General features: G+C 41.2%; 1 protein-coding gene across 1 annotated transcript in view; it reads left to right on the forward strand.

Moving 5' to 3' along the window:
• Positions 1-25,708, forward strand: part of fer1l4 (fer-1 like family member 4) — a 96,810-nt gene that overhangs the window by 25,071 nt on the left and 46,031 nt on the right. Inside the window, exons 15-26 of the mRNA XM_036983157.1 lie at positions 5,320-5,592; positions 5,782-5,885; positions 6,042-6,150; positions 6,425-6,617; positions 6,746-6,866; positions 6,980-7,080; positions 8,752-8,839; positions 9,128-9,244; positions 17,435-17,587; positions 17,768-17,951; positions 18,510-18,634; positions 21,826-21,960. Coding sequence (XP_036839052.1) covers positions 5,320-5,592; positions 5,782-5,885; positions 6,042-6,150; positions 6,425-6,617; positions 6,746-6,866; positions 6,980-7,080; positions 8,752-8,839; positions 9,128-9,244; positions 17,435-17,587; positions 17,768-17,951; positions 18,510-18,634; positions 21,826-21,960 — 1,703 coding nt within the window. The remainder of the gene's footprint in view (positions 1-5,319; positions 5,593-5,781; positions 5,886-6,041; positions 6,151-6,424; positions 6,618-6,745; positions 6,867-6,979; positions 7,081-8,751; positions 8,840-9,127; positions 9,245-17,434; positions 17,588-17,767; positions 17,952-18,509; positions 18,635-21,825; positions 21,961-25,708) is intronic.

Here is a 25,708-nt window from a genome sequence, read left to right on the forward strand (position 1 = left end):
TGAAAATATATACAGTACCAGTAAAAAGTTTAGACACACCTACTCATCCCAGGATTTTTCTTTATTATTCTTTTTACTATTTTCTACATTGTAGAATAATAGTGAAGACATCAAAACTATGAAATAACACATATGGAATCATGTAGTAACAAAAAAAGTGTTAAACAAATCAAAATATATTTTATATTTGAGATTCTTCAAAGTAGCCACCCTTTGCCTTAATGACAGCTTTGCACACTCTTGGCATTCTCTCAACCAGCTTCATGAGGAATGCTTTTCCAACAGTCTTGAAGGATTTCCCACATATGCTGAGCACTTGTTTGCTGCTTTTCATTCACTCTGCAGTCCAACTCATCCCAAATCATCTCAATTGGGTTGTCGGATGATTGTGAAGGCCAGGTCATCTGATGCAGCCCTCCATCCCTCTCCTTCTTGGTCAAATAGCCCTTACACAGCGCGGAGGTGGGTTGGGTCATTGTCCTGTTGAAAAAACAACAACAAATGAAAGTCCGACTAAGAGCAAACCAGATGGGATGGCGTATCGCTACAGAATTATGTTGTAGCCATGCTGGTTAAGTGTGCCTTGAATTGTAAACAAATCACACAGTGTCATCAGCAAAGCACCCCCAAACCATCACACCTCCTCCTCCATGCCTCACGGTGCGAACCACACATGCGGAGATCATCTGTTCATCTACTCTGCGTCTCACAAAGACGCGGCGGTTGGAACCAAAATCCTCAAATTTAGAATCATCAGACCAAAGAACGGATTTCCACCGGTCTAATGTCCATTGCTCGTGTTTCTTGGCCCAAGCAAGTCTCTTCTTCTTATTGGTGTCCTTTATTAGTTGTTTCTTTGCAGCAATTCGACCATGAAGGCCTGCTTCATGCAATCTCTGAAGTTGATGTTGAGATGTGTCTGTTACTTGAACTCTGTGAAGCATTTATTTTGACTGCAGTCGGAGGTGCAGTTAACTCTAATGAACTTATCCTCTGCAGCAGAGGTAATTCTGGGTCTTCCCAGAGCCAGTTTCTTCATAGCGCTTTGTTTTTTTTTAGACTGCACAAAGTTCTTGAAATTATCCGTAGTGACTGAACTTTATGTGTTGAAGTAATCATGGACTGTCGTTTCTCTTTGCATATTTGAGCTGTTCTTGCCATCATATGGACTTGGTCTTTAACCAAATAGGACTATCATCTGTATACCACCCCGACCTTGTCACAACACAACTGATTGGCTCAAACGCATGAAGGAGGAAAGAAATTCCACAAATTAACTTTTAACAAGGCACACCTGTTCATTGAAATGCATTCCAAGTGATTACCTCATGAAGCTGGTTGAGAGAATGCCAAGAGTGTGCAAAGCTGTCATCAAAGCAAAGGGTGGCTACTTTGACGAATCTGAAATATAAAATATATTTTGATTTGTTTAACACTTTTTTTGGTTACTACATGATTCCATATGTGTTATTCCATAGTTTACTATGTTACCTAACCCTGAGTCCAGGTTGAAATTCCAGCAAAATTTGGAGAGGACAGTTAGGACAGCTAACTTCTTACAAAAAGTGTACTTCTGACTAAGAGCTACCAAAGTAAGTACATTTTAGACTGAAAGACAAGTTAATTTAGTCAAACTTGTGAGGCTCTCCATGCTCATTAGTTGCTCATTCAACATATTTGCTGCTACTTTACTCAATTTTGAACGTCTCCATTCCTAACTGTTACATTCCCTGAGACCAACCAGAAATATTTTCTTGGCTAAATATTCCCAGATTTTCATAAAACAGCCACACGTGGTCTCTCGTTTCTGTATCACCACATTTTGCGCAAGGCAAAATAGTAGTACTTGGTGCTCATCAATTAGCTTGTTTGGTGCCGAAGGAGCAGGGGTGTAGTGCTGCAGGGGTGTAATGCTGCTGGAGCGCACTGCATCCTCACAATGGTGCTCATTTAGTAAAGTTAGATCAAAGCTGAATCAATGTCTTGGAAGATCACATAATCATTATTAGTATTCTACATAACAGAAACAGATATAATAGCATAGCTTTACTGTTACATCAAAAACACCACCTCATTTCTAATAATATTTTAGGATGGTTAGCCGAATAGTCAAAAAATGATTGGCGTGCGTCAAACTCAGCAGCGTGCACAGCTTGGCAGAATGTGCTTCAATTTAAACAACATACATAAAGGCTATATAGTTTGTTAACACCATCTGCTCTAATTGGCTTACAAAACAGTAAATCAAGAATATCTAAATGCATATTCCCATAAAAATGATTGGCATGCAGATGTAGTTTGGATGTTTCACAGCAAAACGTGAAGAATTATCATTTTGAAATTTGGTATGCCTTGTTTGGGGTTTGAGGGTTTCTATTATTTAAAAAAATGATTTACTGTTTGGGCATAGGCAGACGTTGCGATATATGTCTGCATTTTATGCATCTTCCAAAGGGGGGAGTGCTGCGTCTGAAAATGATTAATGTTGGATACACTGGACAATGAATGTCCCACAATATCATCCTGCTGTCCCCCATTTGGGTATTTTAAATGTGGTCACCCTAAATTAGTGAGATATTTTATTTAACACCTAGACTTTCAAATATTTTATTCCCCAACATGGGGACAAAATAACAAAACATTTTTATTTTTTAAATAAAATGCTTTTCTTTGCCTGCTGTTGCTCTGGCTCTGTAATAGTCAAGTTGTGGGTGACACCTGTATCAGAATCCACAGTTCTTACCTTTCTAACAGTACTAAGCATGTTTTGATACAACTTATATAATCTAAATGTATCTAATGAGTCAGAGTTTAACATGTTGCCTGGTGGTAAGTATTGTTCTTGGAGATTATGAATATGCCTTTGTAGACAGGAAAGGTTTTTGGGGTGAAACGGTATACTTTAGGTCTGTATTGATTTCAGACGCCAGGCACTGGAGCCTCGCACAACTATGATACATCTAAGCCCAATGTCTTGTCAAGATCCATGTTGCGGTCCAAAGCTACTATCGACAGAATGATACAGGTTGTTCTTGGGGGAAGGGATTCACTATAAAAATATTGGAATTGTCTTAAGTAATACCTCATAACTTCTTTATAATGCACATTTATATTGTATTATGCACAATGCTATGCATGCACAACACAGGTGTTTATAACTGGTGATAAAGATGTATCATCAGGGGTGGAAATGGAGAAAAAAATACTCTGGGAACCAATTCTTACGAATCAAAATTATTTCACTAATTGAATTCAATGTAAAATGGCCATTTATTTTTGCATGACAAAACGATTTCCCAGGGTTCACCCTGGGATTTCACTCCAGGAACCCGGTTCCTCCCCATTTCCACCCATGTACAGTGGGGCAAAAAAGTATTTAGTCAGCCACCAATTGTGCAAGTTCTCCCACTTAAAAAGATGAGAGAGGCCTGTAATTTTCATCGTAGGTATACCTCAACTATGAGAAAAAAAAAATCCAGGAAATCACATTGTAGGATTTTTTATGAATTTATTTGCAAATTATGGTGGAAAATAAGTATTTGGTCACCTACAAACAAGCAAGATTTCTGACTCTCACAGACCTGTAACTTCTTCTTTAAGAGGCTCCTCTGTCCTCCACTCGTTACCTGTATTAATGGCAGCTGTTTGAACTTGTTATCAGTATAAAAGACACCCGTCCACAACCTCAAATAGTCACACTCCAAACTCCACTATGGCCAAGACCAAAGAGCTGTCAAAGGACACCAGAAACAAAATTATAGACCTGCACCAGGCTGGGAAGACTGAATCTGTAATAGTTAAGCAGCTTGGTTTGAAGAAATCAACTGTGGGAGCAATTATTAGGAAATGGAAGACATACAAGACCACTGATAATCTCCCTCGATCTGGGGCTCCACGCAAGATCTCACCCCGTGGGGTCAAAATGATCACAAGAACGTTGAGCAAAAATCCCAGAACCACACGGGGGGACCTAGTGAATGACCTGCAGAGAGCTGGGACCAAAGTAACAAAGCCTACCATCAGTAACACACTACGCCGCCAGGGACTCAAATCCTGCAGTGCCAGACGTGTCCCCCTGCTTAAGCCAGTACATGTCCAGGCCCGTCTGAAGTTTGCTAGAGAGCATTTGGATGATCCAGAAGAAGATTGGGAGAATGTCATATGGTCAGATGAAACTAAAATATAACTTTTTGGTAAAAACTCAACTCGTTGTGTTTGGAGGACAAAGAATGCTGAGTTGCATCCAAAGAACACCATACCTACTGTGAAGCATGGGGGTAGAAACATCATGCTTTGGGGCTGTTTTTCTGCAAAGTGACCAGGACGACTGATCCGTGTAAAGGAAAGACTGAATGGGGCCATGTATTGTGAGATTTTGAGAGAAAACCTCCTTCCATCAGCAAAGGCATTGAGGATGAAATGTGGCTGGGTCCTTCAGAATGACAATGATCCCAAACACACCACCCAGGCAACGAAGAAGTGGCTTCGTAAGAAGCATTTCAAGGTCCTGGAGTGGCCTAGCCAGTCTCCAGATCTCAATCCCATAGAACATCTTTGGAGGGAGTTGAAAGTCCGTGTTGCCCAGCAACAGCCCCAAAACATCACTGCTCTAGAGGAGATCTGCATGGAGGAATGGGCCAAAATAACAGCAACAGTGTGTGAAAACCTTGTGAAGACTTACAGAAAACGTTTGATCCCTGTCATTGCCAACAAAGGGTATATAACAAAGTATTGAGATAAACTTTCGTTATTGACCAAATACTTATGTTCCACCATAATTTGCAAATAAATTCATTAAAAATCCTACAATGTGTTTTTCTGGATTTTTTTTCCCTCATTGTCTGTCATAGTTGAAGTGTATCTATGATGAAATTTCAGGCCTCTCTCATATTTTTAAGTGGGAGAACTTGCACAATTGGTGGCTGACTAAATACTTTTTTGCCCCACTGTATAATACAATGCCTTATAAAAATGATAATCAAGGGATATATTCACATTCCACCCTCTTCGTCAACAAATATGTATCACAATGTTAATTAGGCAACATTTTACCCGTTCATAATGCTGTATGATATAATTACATTACGGTATTATTATGCTGTGTATTATATTGCATTATGCATAGCTCATGACATTAATGCACTTATAATGCATTATGGAGATGGTATTTGTAGGAGGTGTTACCGTCTTTGGTCCTGTCTATTACAAATTTTATGTAAACATCCATCTGTCAATTATACTGTATCTCTCAGTAATGACATTATCCTTCCCCTCTCTCTGGTGTGGTCTCCCTGGGTTCATCCTTTCCATCCTCTCCAGGGTTCAACCCCACCTTTGGCCCGTCCTGGATCAACCTGTACGGCTCCCCCCAGAACTCTGCCCTGGGCGACATCCACCAGTTTCTGAACGAAGGTCTGAGCGAGGGCATCTTCTACCGGGGCCGCATGCTACTGTCCCTCAGTGTGGAGGTTTACTCCTCCCCCAACAATGCTGCCGTGGAGAACAGCAAGGCCACAGCCGGTGCCAGGAGCGCCCTTGGCAAGCTCTCCCTCAAGAAGAAGAGCCGGAAGTCCAAGGAAAAGAAGCAAGAAGGTAGCAAACAGTTATTGTACAATTTACAATGGTTGTTGTATTTTGGATTGCAGTGTAGTATGTTGTTAGTTGATCTGTGCAATGTTGTTTTATGGTGTAGTGCAGTGCCATCAGTTAAAGGCTAAGTATAGGAAGGGATAGGTTGTTCTGCGAGCTTTGGTGATTTGTTGTTGTTGGTGTGATGTGTAGCAGCACCAGGCCCTAGTGGGCCTACAGAGGAGTCTGAGGAAGCAGGTACAGAGGTACCCGGGGCTGTGACTGTGGAGGTGGAGGAGATTCATCCCTTGCCTGAGGTCAGCACCGCCTACATCCCCCAGAAACCTAACACGATAATAAACCCACGCTGACATACCATTTGCTGCATTATTACTGCCTGATTGTTTAAGTTTGAGTATTTAAGACCCCTCTTCTTGTGTTCTTGTTACAACTTGTCTTATTTTGTCTTACAGAATTTCTTTGGAGAAAAGGATGAATTTTTGCTATTCACATCCCTCTTTGAAGTGACCATGATTGATCCCATCATTGGAAGCAAGCCAGTGACCTTTGAGTTGTCCATTGGTAATACTGTGACATTTTGCCCACTTTTTCAAGATAAGAAACTAGACATTAGTGCGATTAGTGCCAAGTTAATTAGGAATCATCTAACTATAACCTATGTAATGAAATACATTACTGAAATCTGCCCCTGGTGGTGCAGTTACATCCACCTTGAAGTGTTGCAATACAGGTTAACTTTTCAGTGCCCATAATTGTTTTTCTATCAAACATGGATTTTGCAAGGTATTTTCACTGAGATATATTCTGTGTGTTGTGTATTTTTGGATGTGAACAGGGAACTACGGTAAGGCAGCAGAGGTGGTGGTGAATCCAAAGAAGAGTCAGAGCAGAGAGGATCTAAGCAGTGAGAGACAGTCTCTGTTGGAATCATCAGAAGATGAACTGGAGAGGGAGGATATTCCAATCCCTGGGTCACAAGACAGTTCTATCACTGCTCCAAGAAGACCACAGTTTACTGAGTATGACAGGTAACTCAAAGTCTTATTCATCTGATAAATTATCAACAGACAAACTAACAATGGATGCACCCCAGCCAATCTTCCAGATAGATACCAGGGCAGTGTAAATCTTTTATTTTTATTTTTTACATTTACAGATCATTTAGCTGTGTCCCAATGACATATGAGAAGCCTTGTATGTTTCTGTGGACCCATTTTGAGGACCACTGCTTCCGTTACCACAATGTCAACTGGCTGCACAAGATGGCTGATAGGCTGGTAAGTGCTCAGATCTAAATACTGTAACCTGTGCTTAACTTGTGACCTGATCTCCATTGGTTCCCTGGAAGCCGCAAAGATACTGATGTTGAGGGCTGTTCCCTCTTCATTAGGAATATGGCATTGATGAGGTGGAGAAACTTCTAAAGAGACCAAGGAGCAATGCCAAGGAGCGCTTAGGGGAGGTGCTTTTGGAGTTTGTCACGAGTTGCAAGTGAGTTGCTACAATACCATCTCAGCATTTGGAAACATCAAGTGGACAACCTGTAGCCTTTTAGTCAATTGCTTACAGTAGGTTACCATGATGCTTTTAAATGTTTATTGTCGTGTCTTTACTATCATTAAACTGAAGACATAGTTTTCATCGAAGATTCTCTGTAATTAGTATTACGCGATCAACTGATTAATCATGTAAATGTAATTAACTAAGTTGGGGCACCAAGGAAAAATATTCAGATTACAAAGTTATCATTTCCTAAAATAACTTTTCAGATATTTTATCTGATCAATTAGTCTTCAAATTAATTAATTATTTACTTTACCTCACGTTAGTCTCATTCCAAACGTCGTAAATTGTTGGTTATCTGCACGAACCCAGTCTTCACTATGAGTCATCCATACATCAATTGTCTTAAATCATTTATGTATTACTAACTAAGTAATTCACAGAAATGCATAAGCAAACAGTAAACATGGTTACATGAAATGATAGGAGAATGTGCCCTAGTGGGCTAAACTGGCATGGCGGCTTGTTAGACAAAAGGAGAAGTGGGGGTCGACTAAGAAGTCACTACAGAGTGATAATTATAACAATTGAAATGCTAATCCTTTGCAGATGAACGCTCACTAATTCGGGAACAATTGCAATCAATATATATATATTTACGCTCAGTGTGTCGTCTTGATCGCTGGTGAAAAGTTTGTTTCTTTTGTAGAATTGTCCGTCTCTCTCCCCCTCTCTCTCTCGGTTGTGGTTAGAGGGGATAGTTCAGAGTGACATTCATTCGTTTCGTTATAGAATGGATGTTTCGGTGGTTGTCGTTCTTCGCGTTCAATGATACCGAATTCCTAGCTGCAGACTAGTAATTAATATCAAAGACTTGTTCTTATTCTGTCGGCATCGATAGTCTAAGAGTTTAACCACGTGGTATGGTTAAAAGATTCAGCAATGGTCTGCAACCTTTAGCCATCTCGTAATTGAGGTAAGCTCGGTCTGCTGATCGAAAACCCGAGTGGGGGTTTTATTCGGAAGACAGAAAAGGGCTGTCCCAGGACGCCTGACCCGCTCAGGGGCGGTCCTCTGATTTAGTTTTCTCCAATCCCCTTTTTCCTTCATTAAACAGTCCAAAATCACATTACACAATTTTACAAACAGTATCATACTCACTCATTCATCTTATACAACAATTAGATCTAAACCTCATATCTGAGGCTATTATATAAACAGCGTTATGGTAATGTGGCCACACCGTCTCCAATGAGCTTCCCCAAGTTGTGACAAACGGACCAGTTCATAGCTGGATTCTTAACCGATCTTTTATACTTTTTTTTTAATACTTTTTTGAAATTTGTTCGTACCTCAAGTTCTGTGAGGTGGAAGGAATTCCTTTGTTCTCCACGAAAATCTACTCTCTCTATACTGTGTCCATGAGGAGATCCTCAGGAATTTACGACATCTCTCTGACCACAACAACCTAGTTGACATTATCAATCATACCCAGCTGACAATTGGCACATTCATCCCCCTCCTCTCCCCTGTAACTATTCCCCAGGTCGTTGCTTTATATGAGAATGTGTTCTCAGTCAGCTTACCTGGTAAAATAAGGGTTAAATAAATAAAACAATGTAATAATAAAAAATAACTGTGTTTCTCCCTGCCCTGAAGGCAGTACAACTCCAACTCAGATAGGAAGACACCAGCGAAGCGCAACAACCTGGACAAATTCCGCAAGGAGTTTATCAAGAAGAACATTGTGAGTGAGGCTTAAACATGAGCCACTAATCTCATCCGTTATTATCTCAATCCACATTACAAACACAATTCTCACTGATTATATTGATACTATGTTTCTATCCTGTGATATGGTATCTATGAAGAGACAGACACATGCATACACACTCTCTACACACATACATTGTAATTTTGTTATATGGTGGTATTATACATTTTGTATTGTAGATATGTAGTGGTGTAATAATGTTATATGATGTACTGTTTTATATTTTCTTTTATGTAAATATATACATATCTCTTTCCCCAGATTGTCCTAGCCAAGCAGTCTCTGCGAGTGAAGCGGAAGGTGACCAGACGTACAGTGAAGGAAAGACTGACAGACGCCAAGAGGATCCTAAAGAGGCTACAACTCCTGACGAAAGAAGTGAGTCGAAGCGAGGACTTTGCAGGGGTGGGATTGGGTCTTTCAATCTAATTCAAACAAATGTATTTATAAAGCCCTTTTTACATCAGCAGATGCCACAAAGGGGACAGCCAGGAGTAATTAGGCCAGATAGTCCTGAGACATGATCCTAATGCTCAGGTCCTCTGGGAGGGGAGAGACAGAGAGAGAAATTGGAGAATTAGGAGCATACTTAAGTTCACACAGGACACCAGATAAGGCAGAGGACAATTTCACCAAATAGGACAGACTGACACTAGCCCACCGGCACATAGACTATTGCAGCATATATACTGGAGGCTGAGACACAGGGGGGGTCTGTGGACATTGAGATTGATGATACCCCCCGGATAGGGCCATCCAGACAGGATATAACCTCACCCACTTTGACAAAGCACAGCCTCCACACCACTAAAAGGACCACCAACTTACTTCCCTGAGACAACCCTGAGTATAGCCCACGAAGATCTCCTCCACCGCACTAGCCCGAGGGGGCACAAAAATGGACAAGAAGATCACATCAGTGACTCAACCCACTCAAGTAGAGTATAGTGAAGAAAACCTGGTGTGATGTATCCCTCCTAGGGACGGCATGGAAGAGCACTAGTAAGCCAGTGACTCAGCCCCCTTAATAGGTTCAGAGGCAGAAAATTCCAGTGGAGAGGGGAGACGGCCAGGCAGAGACAGCAAGGGTGGTTCGTCATTTGCCATTCACCTTCGCACCCCTGGACCAGACTACACTCAGTCATAGGACCTACTGAAGAGATAAGTCTTCGGTAAAGACTTAAAGGTCGAGACCGAGTCTGCATATCTCACCTGGATAGGTAGACCATTCCATAAAAATGTAGTTCTACAGGAGAAAGCCCTGCCTCCAGCTGTTTGCTTAGAAATTCGAGGGACAATAAGGAGGCATGTGTCTTGTGATCATAGTTTACGTGTCGGTATGTACGGCAGGACCAAATCGAAGAGAGACACTACATGACCAAAGGTATGTGGACACCTTCTCGTCGAACATCTCATTCCAAAATCATGGGTATTAATAAAGAGTGCCCCCTTTGCTGCTATAATTGTCTCCACTCTTCTGGGATGGCTTTCCACTAGATGTTGGAACATTGCTGCGGGGACTTGCTGCCATTCAGCCACAAGAATGTTAGTGAGGTCGGGCACTGATGTTCGGCGATTAGACCTAGCTCGCAGTCGGTTTACCAATTCATCCCAAAGGTGTTCGATGGAGTTGAGGTCAGGCCTCTGTGCAGGCCAGTCAAGTTCTTCCACACAGATTTCAACAAACAATTTCGGTATGGACCTTGCTTTGTGCACAGGGGCATTGTCATGCTGAAACAGAGGAGGGCCTTCCCCAAACTATTCCCACAAAGTTGGAAGCACAGACTCATCTAGAATGTCATTGTATGCTGTAGTGATTTCCCTTCACTGGAAATAAGGGGCCTAGCCCAAACCATGAAAAACAGACCCAGACCATTATTCCTCTTCCACCAAACTATAGTTGGCTCTATGAATTTGGGCAGGTAGCGTTCTCCTGGCATCCGCCAAACCCAGATTCGTCAGTCGGACTGCCAGATGCTGAAGCGTGATTCATCACTTCAGAGAACGTGTTTCCCATTTTCCAGAGTCCAATAGCGGCAAGCTTTACATCACTCCACATAATTTTGTATTTACACTACCGGTCATTTAGATCCACAATATTTATTCCATGGGACGGCACTAGATCCAGGGTTTGAATGTGGCAATGCGTAGGTTTGGAGACAGTGGGTTTTGTCCGATGATGATGGCTCCAATAGCTTTTTGGAGTGGGTCTGTGGACTTTTTCATGTGAATATTGAAGTCCTCAAAATGATCTGCCATGACTACGAAGTCCAAAAGGAATTCATGGAACTCCGTGAGGAATGCTGTATATGGCCTAGTAGGCTGCATAGATTCCATGACTGGAAACTCAAAAGACAAAAATGCAGTCATTGTTTTTCTCAAAGGCAGCAGCTACTCTTCCTGAGGTCCAGCAAAATGAAGGCACTTTATACAATTTTAAAAACATTACAATACATTCACAGATTTCACAACACAATGTGTGCCCTCAGGCCCCCACTCCACTACTACCATCACATATCTACAGTACTAAGTGTGCGTGCGTGTGTGCGTGCGTGCGTGTGCCAGGGTTTGTGATGGTTCACAGTCCCCACTGTTCCAAAAGGTGTTTTTTAAAATGTTTTCTAAATCGAATTTTACTGCTTGCGTCAGTTACTTGATGTGGAATAGAGTTCCATGTAGTCACGGCTCTATGTAGTACTGTGTGCCTCCCATAGTCTGTTCTGGACTTGGGGACTGAAGAGACCTCTTGTGGCATGTCTTGTGGGGTATGCATGGGTGTCCGAGCTGTGTGACAGTAGTTTATACAGACAGCTGGGTGCATTCAACATGTCAATACTTATTTAAAAATAAGTAGTGATGAAGTCAATCTCTCCTCCACTTTCAGCCAGGAGAGATGGACATGCATATTCTAAATATTAGCTCTCTGTGTACATCCAAGGGCCAGCCGCGCCAATTGCAATTTTCCTAAGTCCTTTTTTTGTGGCACCTCACCACACGACTGCACAGTAGTCAAGGTGCAACAAAACTAGGGCCTGTAGGACCTGCCTTGTTGATAGTGTTGTTAAGAAGGCAGAGCATCGCTTTATTATAGACAGACTTTCCCCATCTTAGCTACTACTGCATCAATATGTTTTGACCATGACAGTTTACAATCTAGGGTTACTCCAAGCAGTTTAGTCATGTCAACTTGCTCGATTTCCACATTATTTATTGCAAGATTTAGGGTTTAGTGAGTGTTTTGTTCCAAATACAATGCTTTTAGTTATAGAAATATTTAGGGCTAACTTATTCCTTGCCACCCACTTTGAAACTAAAAGCTGCTCTTTGTTGAGTGTTGCAGTTATTTCAGTCGCTGTAGTAGCTGACGTGTATAGTGTGGAGTCATCCGCATACATAGACACTCTGGCTTTATTCAAAGTCAGTGGCATGTCGTTAGTAAAAATTGAAAAAAGCAAGGGGCCTAAACAGCTACCCTGGGGAATTCCTGATTCTAACTGGATTATATTTGATAGACTTGCAATTGCATTGTATCTGATTAAACACAATTTTTTTCCAGAACTTTACTAAGAGTTGGTAACAGGCTGATTGGTCAGCTATTTGAGCCAGTAGAGGGGGCTTTACTATTCTTGGGTAGCAGAATGACTTTAGCTTCTCTCCAGGCCTGCGGGCACATGCTCTCTAGTTGGCTTAAATTGAAGATGTGGCAAATAGGAGTGGCAATATCGTCTGCTATTATCCTCGTCAATTTTCTATCTAGATTGTCAGACCCCGGTGGCTTGTCAATTTGGATAGAAAACAATATTTTTTTCACCTCTTCCAGACTGACTTTACAGAAATCAAAAGTACAATTCTTGTCTTTCATAATTTGGTTCGATATACTTGGATGTGTAGTGTCAGCGTTTGTTGCTGGCATGTCATCCATACGTTTGCTTATCTTGCCAATGAAAAAGTAATTAGTTTGTAATAGCATGTAGGCTTTGTGATGAATGAGCCATCTGATTCAATGAATGAAGCAGCCGAGTTGGCCTTTTTTCCTAGTTTCATTTAAAGCTTTTTTACTTTTTTACCATCATTCTTTATATAATTTATCTTTGTTTCATACTGTAGTTCATTTTTATTTAGTTTAGTCACATGATTTATTAATTTGTAGTATGTTTGCCAATCAGTTGGGCTGCCAGACCTAATTGTCATACCTTTTGCCTCATCCCTCTCAACCATACCATTTTCAAGTCCTCATCAATCCAAGGGGATTTAACCGTTTTACAGTAATTTTCTTAATGGGTGTGTACTTATTAGTAACTGGAATAAGTAGTTTCATAAATGTGTCAAGTGCAACGTCTGGTTGCTCCTCATTACACACAACAACATTCGAATCACTGCAAAATGTATTGTATAACCTCTTATACACTAGGCCCAGCCTTCGTCTCCTTGGTTTTCCTAGATATGGCTACTATATTGTGATCACTGCATTCTATGGGTCTGGATACTGCTTTTAAGCAAATATCTGCAGCATTAGTAAAATGTGATCAATACATGTTGATTTCATTCCTGTGCTGTTTGTAAATACCCTGGTAGGGTGACTGACAACCTGATCCAGGTTGCAGGCACTTGTTACAGCTGGAAGTATTTTCCTGAGTGGGTAGCTTGATGATAGCCATTCTATTTAAAGCACCCATAAAATATACTTCTCTGTTGATATCACATACACTATCAAGCATTTCACACATATTATCCAGATACTGACTGTTAGCACTTGGTGGTCTATAGCAGCTTCCCACAAGACTGGGCTTTAGGTGAGGCAGATTAACCTGTAGCCATATTACTTCAACAGTATTTAACATTAGATCGTCTCTAAGCTTTACAGGAATGTGGTTCTGAATATAGACCGCAACACCGCCTCCGTTGGCATTTCTGTCTTTTCGGGTAGATGTTTTAACCATGTATTGCTACCACTGTATTGTCAAAGGTATTATCTACTGTAAGTAAGATTCAGAGATAGCCAGAATATGAATGTCATCTGTTACAAGCAAGTTATTGACTTCATGGACCTTGTTTCTTAGACTACATATGTTAAAAACCTCTTTGGGCTAGACGTGGCGCTAGCGACCCACCTTGACAACATCTGGTGAAATTGCAGAGCGCGAAATTAAAATTACAGAAATTTTAATATTTAACATTCATGAAAATACATCAGAAAAAAAGTGTAACTTCTTGTTAATCCAGCCACTGTGTCAGATTTCAAAAAGGCTTTACGGCGAAAGCACACTATGTGATTATCTGAGGACAGCATCCAGCACACAAAAACTTTTTTCCAATCAGCCAGGCACGAAAGTCAGTAATAGCGATAAAATAAATGCCTTACCTTTGAAGATCTTCTTCTGTTGTCACTCCAAAAGGTCCCAGCTACATCACAAACGGTCCTTTTGTTTGATAAAGTCTTTCTTTATATCCCCAAAAATATCCCCAAAGTTTAGCTGGTGCGCTTCATTCAATAATCCACTGGTTTACCTCCTTCAAAATGCATACGAAATGAATCCCAAATGTTATCAATAATCTTCTCCAAACAAGTCAAACAACCATTTATAATCAAACCTCAGGTACCCTAATACGTAAATAAATGATCAAATTTAAGACGGAGAATCGTTATTGTCTTTACCGGAGATAAACAACAAAGTACTCGCTCTAATCCTCGCGCGTGAAAACACTACAGCCAAAATGGGAGCCACCGAGAAAAACGACAAATTCTAGCTCATTTTTCCAAAAACAAGCCTGAAACTCTTTCTAAAGACTGTTGACATCTAGTGGAAGCCATAGGAATGGCAATCTGGGAGGTTTTCCCTTCATATTAAAAATGACAGGCATTGGAATCAGTGGTTGGCTGAATTTCTGGATGGTTTGTCCTCTGGTTTTTGTCTGCCATATCAGTTTGGTTATACTCACAGACATTATTTCAACAGTTTTAGAAACTTTAGAGTGTTTTCTATCCTATTATATGCATATCCTAGCTCCTGGTCCTGAGTAACAGGCAGTTTACTTTGGGCCCGCTTGTCATCCAGACGTCAAAATATTGCCCCCTAGCCAAAAGGGCTATTTTTAGCACTTTACTGGGTTGCTTGATTGTTTTTATTGCTTTACTGAGAAGCTTATCAGAGGTAGACTTACTCATGTTATTTATGTTGGAGCTGATAGTGCAGGGTGAGCTGTATAAAGTGGTCTTCCTTCTATTGCACACTGCCTCAGTGCTATCAATGTAACTCTGGTTTATATGCTCATGATTACTGCTTACAATAGCTGTAGGATGAATGGTGCAATTAGGGGTACATAAATTAAATTACTTACATTGTTTTCCAATGCCCCTAAGATCATGTACATTTGATGCAGCATTATGATGACTCATTGTCACAATGGTAGGGATTAACTGAGCTGGTCTTGGATCATTTACCAGTCGTTGTTTTAACGCAGCCTTGAAGTGCGTGGACACGATTCCAGGAGCCAAGATGATTTGAATGGACTCCATCATTCCTGGAGAGAATCATCTGTTTCCAGAAGGTGTCAAAGTTATCAATTAAAGTGACTCCAGCAGAGCTACAGTAGTCTTTTGGCCAGATGTGTAATGTCAACAGTCTGCTGAATCTTTCACAGCCACGGCCCAACGATGGTACTGGACCATTTGCATTAAAATACATTTAAAAAAATAAATAATTTGGAGACTATTAATGCTAAAATCAGTTCTTTAAATCAAATCAAATCAACGTTTATTTGTCATGTACACCGAATACAACAGTGAATTACAGTGAAATGCTTACTTACAGGCTCTAACCAATAGTGAAAAAAGGTAAGTAAAGAAATAAAACAACAGTAAAAAGAAAGGCTATATACAGTAGCGAGGTTATACAAGTAGCGAGGCTTCATACAGACACTGGTTGTCAGGCTGATTGAGGTAGTATGTAGTTAAAGTGAAATGGTTAAAGTGACTATGTATATATGATGAACAGAGTGTAGCAGTAGCTTAAAAGAGGGGTTGGCGGGTGGTGGGACACAATGCAGATAGCCCGGTTAGCCAATGTGCGGAAGCAGTAGTTGGTCGGCCCAATTGAGGTAGTATGTACATGAATGTATAGTTAATGTGACTATGCATATATGATAAACAGAGAGTAGCAGTTGGGTGGGGCACACAATACAAATTGTGTAGCCAATGGTAGCCATTTGATTACCTGTTCAGGAGTTTTTTTCTTTTTTTCGTGGTATCCAATTGTTAGTAGTTACTATCTTGTCTCTCGCTACAACTCCCGTACGGGCTCGGGAGAGACGAAGGTCGAAAGCCTTCGAAACACAACCCAACCAAGCCGCACTGCTCCTTAACACAGCATGCATCCAACCCAGAAGCCAGCCGCACCAATGTGTTGGAGGAAACACTGTGCACCTGGCGACCTGGTTAGCGTGCACTGCACCCGGCCCGCCACAGGAGTTGCTAGTGAGCGATGAGACAAGGATATCCCTACCGGCCAAACCCTCCCTAACCCGGACGACGCTAGGCCAATTGTGCATCGCCCCACGGACCTCCCGGTCGCACCCAGCTGCGACAGAGCCTGGGCGCAAACCCAGAGTCTCTGGTGGCACTGCTAGCACTGCGATGCAGTGCCCTAGACCACTGCGTCACCCGGGTGGCAATTTCCTTTTTAGGAGTCTTATGGCTTCGGGCAAAAACTGTTGAGAAGCCTTTTTGTCCTAGACTTGGCACTCCGGTACCGCTTGCCATGTGGCATTAGAGAGAGCAGTCTATGAAGTGGTGGCTGGGATCTTTGATAATTTTTAGGGCCTTCCTCTGACACCGTCTGGTGTAGTGCTACAACTCCCGTACGGGCTCGGTGCCTTGCGGTCAGACAGTTTAGGCTTAGCCAGCACCATCTTCAGATTAGCCTTTATGTTGGTAGTCCTGTCCCCTGGTAAACAATGTTGATTGCTGGATGATTTTTTAAAAGCCTAATATTGCGGGTAATAGAGATGCCAATGACTAGGGTTTTCAGTGTCAGAACTAATGGTGGGTGGCTTCGGTGGCTCAGACCCCGTAATGGGTGGAGAAGGCTCGGGCTCTGAAACCGACTCTTTGACACCAGTTGAGCATGCCGACAGCATGTCCGGCTGCGTGGACTGTGCAGGGGGATTATCACTACTACCTGTATTTACTGGTGGCACAGACGCTGTATCATCCTTTCCTACACTTCAATTGCCTTTGCCTAACGACTGCATCTGAAGCCGAGCTTGCAACTCGGCTATCCTCACCGTATTTCGATAGTTCTCCTATATATTAAGAGTACAGCAACTGCAGTGAGACTTCATCATGTTATACTTAGCTTATTTTTTTCGGCCTGAGGAGGTCCTGCAGATCTATGTTCAGATAAAGCACCCGGGGTGAAGTAAGGAGACAGTGAGGAAGTGCTCACGTGATCAACAGCTCTTACTGACATTTAGATGTTAACTATTTCTATGTGGGACTTTTTTTTCACTCTATTTTTATTTTTGTCTTTCTGCCTGTCTGCCTCTATCTCTTTCACTCTCTATCTGCAGCCTCAGAGCACCCTGCCAGATGTGTTTGTGTGGATGATGAGTGTAGGGAAACGGGTGGCCTTTGCCAGGATCCCCTCCCACTCCATCCTCTTCTCTTTGGTGGAGGAGGAAAGGGGGAAAGACTGTGGGAAACTCACCACCATGTACTTGAAGGTATCTCCCAAATCTCTATATGGTGTTCTATACTAACTGTATTAATGTACAATATGTATCACTGGTTAATTTAATTCATACAAGTATCATATTACATTTGAATGTTATTCTATGGAATTTCGAGAACTTTGTATTCCTGTGTGGAATAAACTCCAAATCAAAGTTCTCTTGTGTCTTTAGGCTCCAGGTTGCCCAGTGGGGGAGATCTTTGCTAAGCTGGAGGTGTATCTATGGCTTGGTATCACCAAATACTCCAAGAACTGTGTTACCAGCCTGCCAGCTGAGTTCAAGCCTGTGTACGAGGAGGCTATGGGCATCATCCCTGTCCCTATGAACATGGCCCCCATCAAACTCTCCTGCGAGGGTAAGAGTTCCACCTTTACCTCTGTCTCCCTCGGATGCAATACACACACTCAAACTCACTCACACACATATGCAGCCTGACACATGTAGTGGACATGAGTTGGTCTCGTGATGAGGTAGCCCCGCCTTGCGACTTCAAAATCAGTGTCACCCTCGGCCTAAGGGGGAATTCCCTCTTGGAGTAATGGTCAAGATATTGTTATTTACCCACACACTCTTACATTGGCATGCACGGATGGGCACACATACAGATGTCGGCTCTTAATTTGACCAGTTTCGTTGCACAAGTAAAATAATCCTGCAGTAGGATTTGATTATTTTTTAAAACAACTGGAAATTACTTTTTATAGGCTATAGTAGGCTATAGTTTGAGATCTATTGAGACAAAGAGAACTGTGGTGCAGGAAAATTCTCAGCAACAACAAAGTAAAACAAATTAAATACCATATCTATATACACAAACCTGTTGCAATTTGTCACTCACAAAGTGGATAAACTACACACCCATTATTTGAATCTGACATCTTAATGAGTTTCTCCGGCTTTTCTGTATTTCCAGACAGCCGCTATTTCCAGTTGCGTGCCCATATCTACCAGGCGCGTGGCATCGTGGCAGCAGATGACAATGGACTGTCTGACCCCTTCACCAAGGTGGTGTTCTCCACACAATGCCAGGTCTCACGGGTGAGTGAGTAACAAACTGGAGGCACTTGTTAACCCACCACTGGAGTACCACCTGGGTTTCAATGGGAGGAATGGAGTTGATATACTTATGGGATAGAAGATAATATACTGTGGAACATACACCTATAGGAGGGCTAGACAGAATAGAGGAATAATTTAACAGTTTACTATCATATAAATGATCTATCATGATCTACTGTAAAGGGGATATTCAGGTGAACAAAATATATTGTAAATCATAAATCAACCTGTTTTAATACAAGTTGCAACAGGGAGACACCTCTAGCACTGAAGCAGAGAAAATGTCTAACTCGCCTTCTTTCAGCAGGCCCTTATATTTTAATCTCACAGTACCAATGTTCTGTAAACATCAGCCCGAGAGGTTTGAACACAATCAAAACAAAAGACACTGACAACTTTGCCAGCTGCTACAGAATCAGAGTGTTCAGAATCACACAAGGTCATCAATACAATCACAAATCGGTGTCCTTGTACAGTCTGGCGTCAATCGCTATCAACAGATATTAGTTTAATACATAACATACTGCATCGAGTCTAGTGAACATCAACCCTGAGAATCACAAATAGAACTCTGGAAATCATGTGTATTACAGAAAGGGAAAACAAATATGCTTAGCATTGTGTTAATAACTTCTTATGGCTGGAAGGGGCAGTATTGAGTAGCTTGGATGAAAGGTGCCCAGAGTAAATGGCCTGCTCCTCAGTCCTAGTTGCTAATATATGCATATTATTATTAGTATTGGATAGAAAACACTCTGAAGTTTCTTAAACTGTTTGAATGATGTCTGTGAGTATAACAGAAGTCATGTGGCAGGCAAAAACCTGAGAAGAAATCCAAACAGTATGTGGAAAATCTGAGGTTGGTCGATTTCCAACCCAGCCCCTATTGAATACACAGTGGGATATGGATCAAGTTGCACTTCCTAGGGCTTCCACTAGATGTCAACCGTCTTTAGAAACTTGAATCTACTGTGGTGTGGGGCTGAATGGGAGCTGAATGAGTCAGGTGTCTGGCAGAAGGTGTCTGGCAGAAATAATGGACATTATCGAACAAATCAAACATTTATTGTGGAACTAGGATTCCTGGGAGTGCATTGTGATGAAGATCATCAAAGGTAAGAGAATGTTTATAATGTTATTTCTGATTTCTGTTGACTCCAACATGGCAGGTATTTTTTTTTTTCTGAGCGCCGTCTCAAATTATTGCATGGTTTCCTTTTTCCGTAAAGTAAAAAAAAAATCGGACACAGCAGTTGCATTAACTTCATATGGCTGCAGGGGTATTGAGTAGCTTGGTTGAAAAGGTGCCCATTGTAAACGGCCAGCTCCTCAGTCTCAGTTGCTAATATATGCATATTATTATTAGTATTGGATAGAAAACACTCTAAAGTTTCCAAAACTGTCAAAATATTGTCTGTGAGTATAACAGAACTGATATTGCAGTGAGGAAAATCAAAACAGGAAGTGGCCTCTATTTTGAAATCCCCATGTTCCATAGCCTCCCTTTGCTGGATTTAAAGGGATATGAACCAGATTCCTTTCCCTATCACTTCCTCAAGGTGTCAACAGTCTTCAGACATAGTTTCAGGCTTTTATTTTGAAAAAGGAGCCAGAACGATAACATCGCTTCAAGTGGTCACATGAGTTTTGCTTGCGCAACAGAATTTGGACAGCCATTGTTTTCCCCTCTCCTACTGTGAAAGACATTTGCGGTTGATATATTATCGATTATATATTTTAAAAACAACCTGAGGATTGATTATAAAAAACGTTTGACATGTTTCTGTGGACATTATGGAAACTATTTGGAATTTTCGTCCGTTGTCGTGACTGCTCTTTCCTGTGGATTTCTGAACATAACGCGACATACAAACAGAGGTATTTTGGATATAAAAATCATCTTTATGGAACAAACGGAACATTTGTTGTGTAACTGGGAGTCTCGTGAGTGAAAACATCCGAAGATCATCAAAGGTAAACGATTAATTTGATTTATTTTCTGATGTTAGTGACCGAGCTACCTGATGCTAAGTGTACTTAATGTTTTATCGTGCGATCGATAAACTTACACAAACGCTTGGATTGCTTTCGCTGTAAAGCATAATTTCACAATCTGACACGACGGGTGGATTAACAAAAGGCTAAACTGTGTTTTCCTATATTGCAATTGTGATTTCATGAATATGAATATTTATAGTAATATTTATTGTATGTATTGCTATGCTATTCAGCGGTTGTTGATGACACTTATCCCGATAGGGGCATTGCAGCCATAACAAGTTAAGGAGACGTATATCTATATTTCCATGTCTAACAATTGTATTTTCATCGACATTTATAATGAGTATTTCTGTAAAATGATGTGGCTCTCTGCAATATCACCGGATGTTTTTGGAACAAGTGAACGTAACGCGCCAATGTATACTGAGATTTTTTTAATATAAATATGAACTTTATCAAACAAAACATATATGTATTGTGTAACATGAAGTCCTATGAGTGTCATCTGATGAAGATCATCAAAGGTTAGTGATACATTTTATCTCCATTTGTGCTTTTTGTGACTCAACTATTTGTCTGGAAAAATGGCTGTGTTTTTCTGTGAGTTGGTGGTGACCTAACACAATCGTTTGTGGTGGTTTCGCTGTAAAGCCTATTTGAAATCGGACACTGTGGTGGGATTAATAACAACAATATTACCTTTAAAACGGTATATGTTTGAGGAATTTTAATTATGAGATTTCTGTTGTTTTGAATTTGGCGCCCTGCACTTTCACTGGCTGTTGTCATATCGATCCCGTCAACGGGATTGCAGCCATAATAAGTTTTAATCATTCTTAACTGAATATGAACTTTCTTTTTTTATATTCCCCATTACATCTACTATCATGATCTACTATCATGGATTATCATAGAAAAGCAACAGTTCGTGCACTAACAAAATCCCAAATCAACCTTCAAAATCACCTGTCACACATGCAATGGAACAATCTGGAACAATGCAGTTTACAATTTGCTTTTGGACGATGTGTTTGAAGTCTGTCAGTACCCATAATAATACAGTAATGATCTCTTTATTAATTAAATGCAAACATGCACAAATAAGTACCCATGTATGTACAGTAGGTCTTACATGACTTCCTTCATTGTTTTTTGTGGTTGTATTTTAGGTGATGGAGGAGACTCTCTCCCCGACCTGGTGTGAGCTGCTCCTGTTTGACCAGATCCTCATGGAGGGTAGTAAGGACCAATTAAGAGACGACCCCCCAATAATCATCATTAATGTCTATGATTACGACACAATGGTAAACTCTGTTATGCTATGAATCAAGTATGGCTATTTTTGTAAACTAGTGTTGTTGTGAATTATTTGTTCTACTGCCTGGGTTGAGTGCTAAATGTCTGACCTCTTTTGTATATGTGAGGTGGTAGAGAAATAAGTGTAGCCGATCCTATGCCACCCCATATTTAAACCAGAGAATGGGGAGCTTTGCCTAACCATACAATACAGGTTCTTAGATCTGTTGGGAGGGAAGAGGCTGAGACTGGAATGACGTTCTGATATTTATTATACAGAATGTCTCTTCATGAAATGTATAGAAAGTATTTCAATGATTGGCAAAGGAAAAATAATTATATGAAACAATGAAAATACAATAATATTAAATCCTTGTTGACGCTGCCACTGTAATCTAGGCTGTGGTCAAGATTAGCAGTAGTGCACTCAAGGAATGGGCCGTGGCAAGAGTTAAGAGTTCTATGGGTGACGCGTCTATACCACCCGCAACATCTGCATAAAGAACTGCAACACAGACAAAACTGATGACAGTATGATGCCTGAATAACTCCTATCAGTCTATGTTCAATTGTCAGGAACAAAAGCAATACATTATGCCCAAGAACTAAGCCAAACCAAAATAGTAAAGGTGCCTGCATACTAGATTGGATTGCTCCTAGCAGAACTCGGTGAGTCGAAGTGAAAACCTATGCCTCTCATATAACCCTTAAATGACCTTTGCCTAAAAAACTATTTAAAAATGCAATAGTACTGTTGGTCCCTCTTGAGACACTGTAGCCAGTATACTGTACACTTCCTCAAAAGTCCGAATTAATCTAATATAGCTCAAGAAATCTGTAATACATTTGGACAGTTTTGCCAAGGAGGTCTTAGTCGCGCAAAAGTACATCAAATCAAATGTATTTATATAGCCCTTCTTGCATCAGCTGATGCCACAAAGTGCTGTACAGAAACCCAGCCTAAAACCCCAAACAGCAAGCAATGCAGGTGTAGAAGCACGGTGGCTAGGAAAAACTCCCTAGAAAGGCCAAAACCTAGCAAGAAACCTAGAGAGGAACTAGGCTATGAGGGGTGGCCAGTCCTCTTCTGGCTGTGCTGGGTGGAGATTATAACAGAACATGGCCAAGAAGTTCAAATGTTCATAAATGACCAGCATGGCCAAATAATAATAATCACAGTAGTTGTCGAGGGTGCAACAGGTCAGCACCTCAGGAGTAAATGTCAGTTGGCTTTTCATAGCCGATCATTGAGAGTATCTCTACCGCTCCTGCTGTCTCTAGAGAGTTGAAAACAGCAGGTCTGGGACAGGTAGCACGTCCAGTGAACAGGTCAGGGTTCCATAGCCGCAGGCAGAACAGTTGAAACTGGAGCAGCAGCACAGCCTTAACAGGAAGCCAGTGTAGGGAGGCTAGCACTGGAGTAATACTTCTAGTCAGTGCTAAATACAGCTGCTAGAATCCTAACTTAATTTTATTTAGTGCTTTATCCGGGTAGCCAGAAAGAAGAGCATTGCAGTAGTCTAACTTAGAAGTGACAAAAGCATGGATTCATTTTTCTGCATCATTTTTGGACAGAAAATGTCAGATTTTTGCAATGTTATGTAGATGGAAAAAAGCTGTCCTTGAAACAGTCTTGATATGTTCGTCAAAAGAAAGATCAGGGTCCAGAGTAATGCCAAGGTCCTTCACACTTTTATTTGAGACGACTGTACAACCATCAATATTAATTGTCAGATTCAACAGAAGATCTCTGTTTCTTGGGACCTAGAACAAGCATCTCTGTTTTGTCCTAGTTTAAAAGTAGAACGTTTGCAGCCATCCACTTCCTTATGTCTGAAACACAGGCTTCCAGCGAGGGCAATTTTGGGGCTTCACCATGTTTCATCGAAATGTACAGCTGTGTGTCATCCGCATAGCAGTGAAAGTTAACATTATGTTTTCGAATGACATCCCCAAGAGGTAAAATATATAGTGAAAACAATAGTTGTCCTAAAACGGAATCTTATTATGTTCAACATAGGAGGGCCAAGCACAGGAAGCAGCTCTTTCAGTAGTTTAGTTGGAATAGGGTCCAGTATGCAGCTTGAAGGTTTAGAGGCCATGATTATTTTCATCATTGTGTCAAGAGATATAGTACTACAACACTTGAGTGTCTCCCTTGATCCTAGGTCCTGACAGAGTTGTGCAGACTCAGGACACCTGAGCTTTGGAGGAATGCGCAGATTTAAAGAGGTGCCTGTAATTTGCTTTCTAATGATCATGATCTTTTCCTCAAAGAAGTTCAGGAATTTATTACTGCTGAAGTGAAAGCCATCCTCTCTTGGGGAATGCTGCTTTTATTTAGCTTTGCGACAGTATCAAAAATACATTTTGGACTGTTCTTATTTTCCTCAATTAAGTTGGAAAAATTGGATGATCGAGCAGCAGTGAGGGCTCTTTGATACTGCACGGTACTGTCTTTCCAAGCCAGTCGAAAGACTTCCAGTTTGTTGTGGCGCCATTTCCGTTCCAATTTTCTGGAAGCTTGCTTCAGAGCTCGGGTATTTTCTGTATACCAGGGAGCTAGTTTCTTATGACAAATGTTTTTAGTTTTTAGGGGTGCGACTGCATCTAGGGTATTGCGCAAGGTTAAATTGAGTTCCTCAGTTAGTTGGTTAACTGATTTTTGTCCTCTGACGTCCTTGGGTAGGCAGAGGGAGTCTGGAAGGGCATCAAGGAATCTTTGGGTTGTCTGAGAATTTATAGCACAACTTTTGATGATCCTTGGTTGGGGTCTGAGCAGATTATTTGTTGCAAACGTAATACAATGGTGGTCCGATAGTCCAGGATTATGAGGAAAAACATTAAGATCCACAACATTTATTCCATGGGACAAAACTAGGTCCAGAGTATGACTGTGGAAGTGAGTAAGTCTGGAGACATGTTGGACAAAACCCACTGAGACGATGATGGCTCCGAATGCCTTTTGGAGTGGGTCTGTGGATATTTCCATGTGAATATTAAAGTCACCAAAAATTTGAATATTATCTGCTATGACAGCAAGGTCCGATAGGAATTCAGGGAACTGAGTGCGGAACGCTGTATATGGCCCAGGAGGCCTGTAAACAGTAGCTATAAAAAGTGATTGAGTAGGCTGCATAGATTTCATGACTAGAAGCTTAAAAGACAAAAACGTTTTGTTTTTTTTGTAAATTGAAATTTGCTATCGTAAATGTTAGCAACACCTCTGCCTTTGCGGGATGCGCGGGGGATATGGTCACTAGTGTAACCAGGAGGTGAGGCCTCATTTAACACAGTAAATTCATCAGGCTTAAGCCAGGTTTCAGTCTGGCCTATCATATCAAGATTGTGATCAGTGATTAGTTCATTGACAATAACTGCCTTGGAAGTGAGGGGTCTAAACATTAATAAGTAACCCTATTTTGAGATGTGAGGTATCACAATCTCTTTCAATAATGGCAGTAATGGAGGAGGTCTTTATTCTAGTGAGATTGCTAAGGCGAACACCGCCATGTTTAGTTTTGCCCAACCTAGGTCGAGGGACAGACACGGTCTCAATGGGGATAGCTGCGCTGACTACACTGACTGTGCTAGTGGCAGACACCACTATGCTGGCAGGTTAGCTAACAGCCTGCTGCCTAGCCCGCACCCTATATCATTGTAGAGCTAGGGGAGTTAGAGCCCTGTCTATGTTCGTAGATAAGATGAGACCACCCCTCCAGCTAGGATGGAGTCCGTCACTCCTCAACAGGACAG

The sequence above is a fragment of the Oncorhynchus mykiss genome, chromosome 7 (assembly GCF_013265735.2).
Source record: "Oncorhynchus mykiss isolate Arlee chromosome 7, USDA_OmykA_1.1, whole genome shotgun sequence".
Taxonomy (NCBI): domain Eukaryota; kingdom Metazoa; phylum Chordata; class Actinopteri; order Salmoniformes; family Salmonidae; genus Oncorhynchus; species Oncorhynchus mykiss.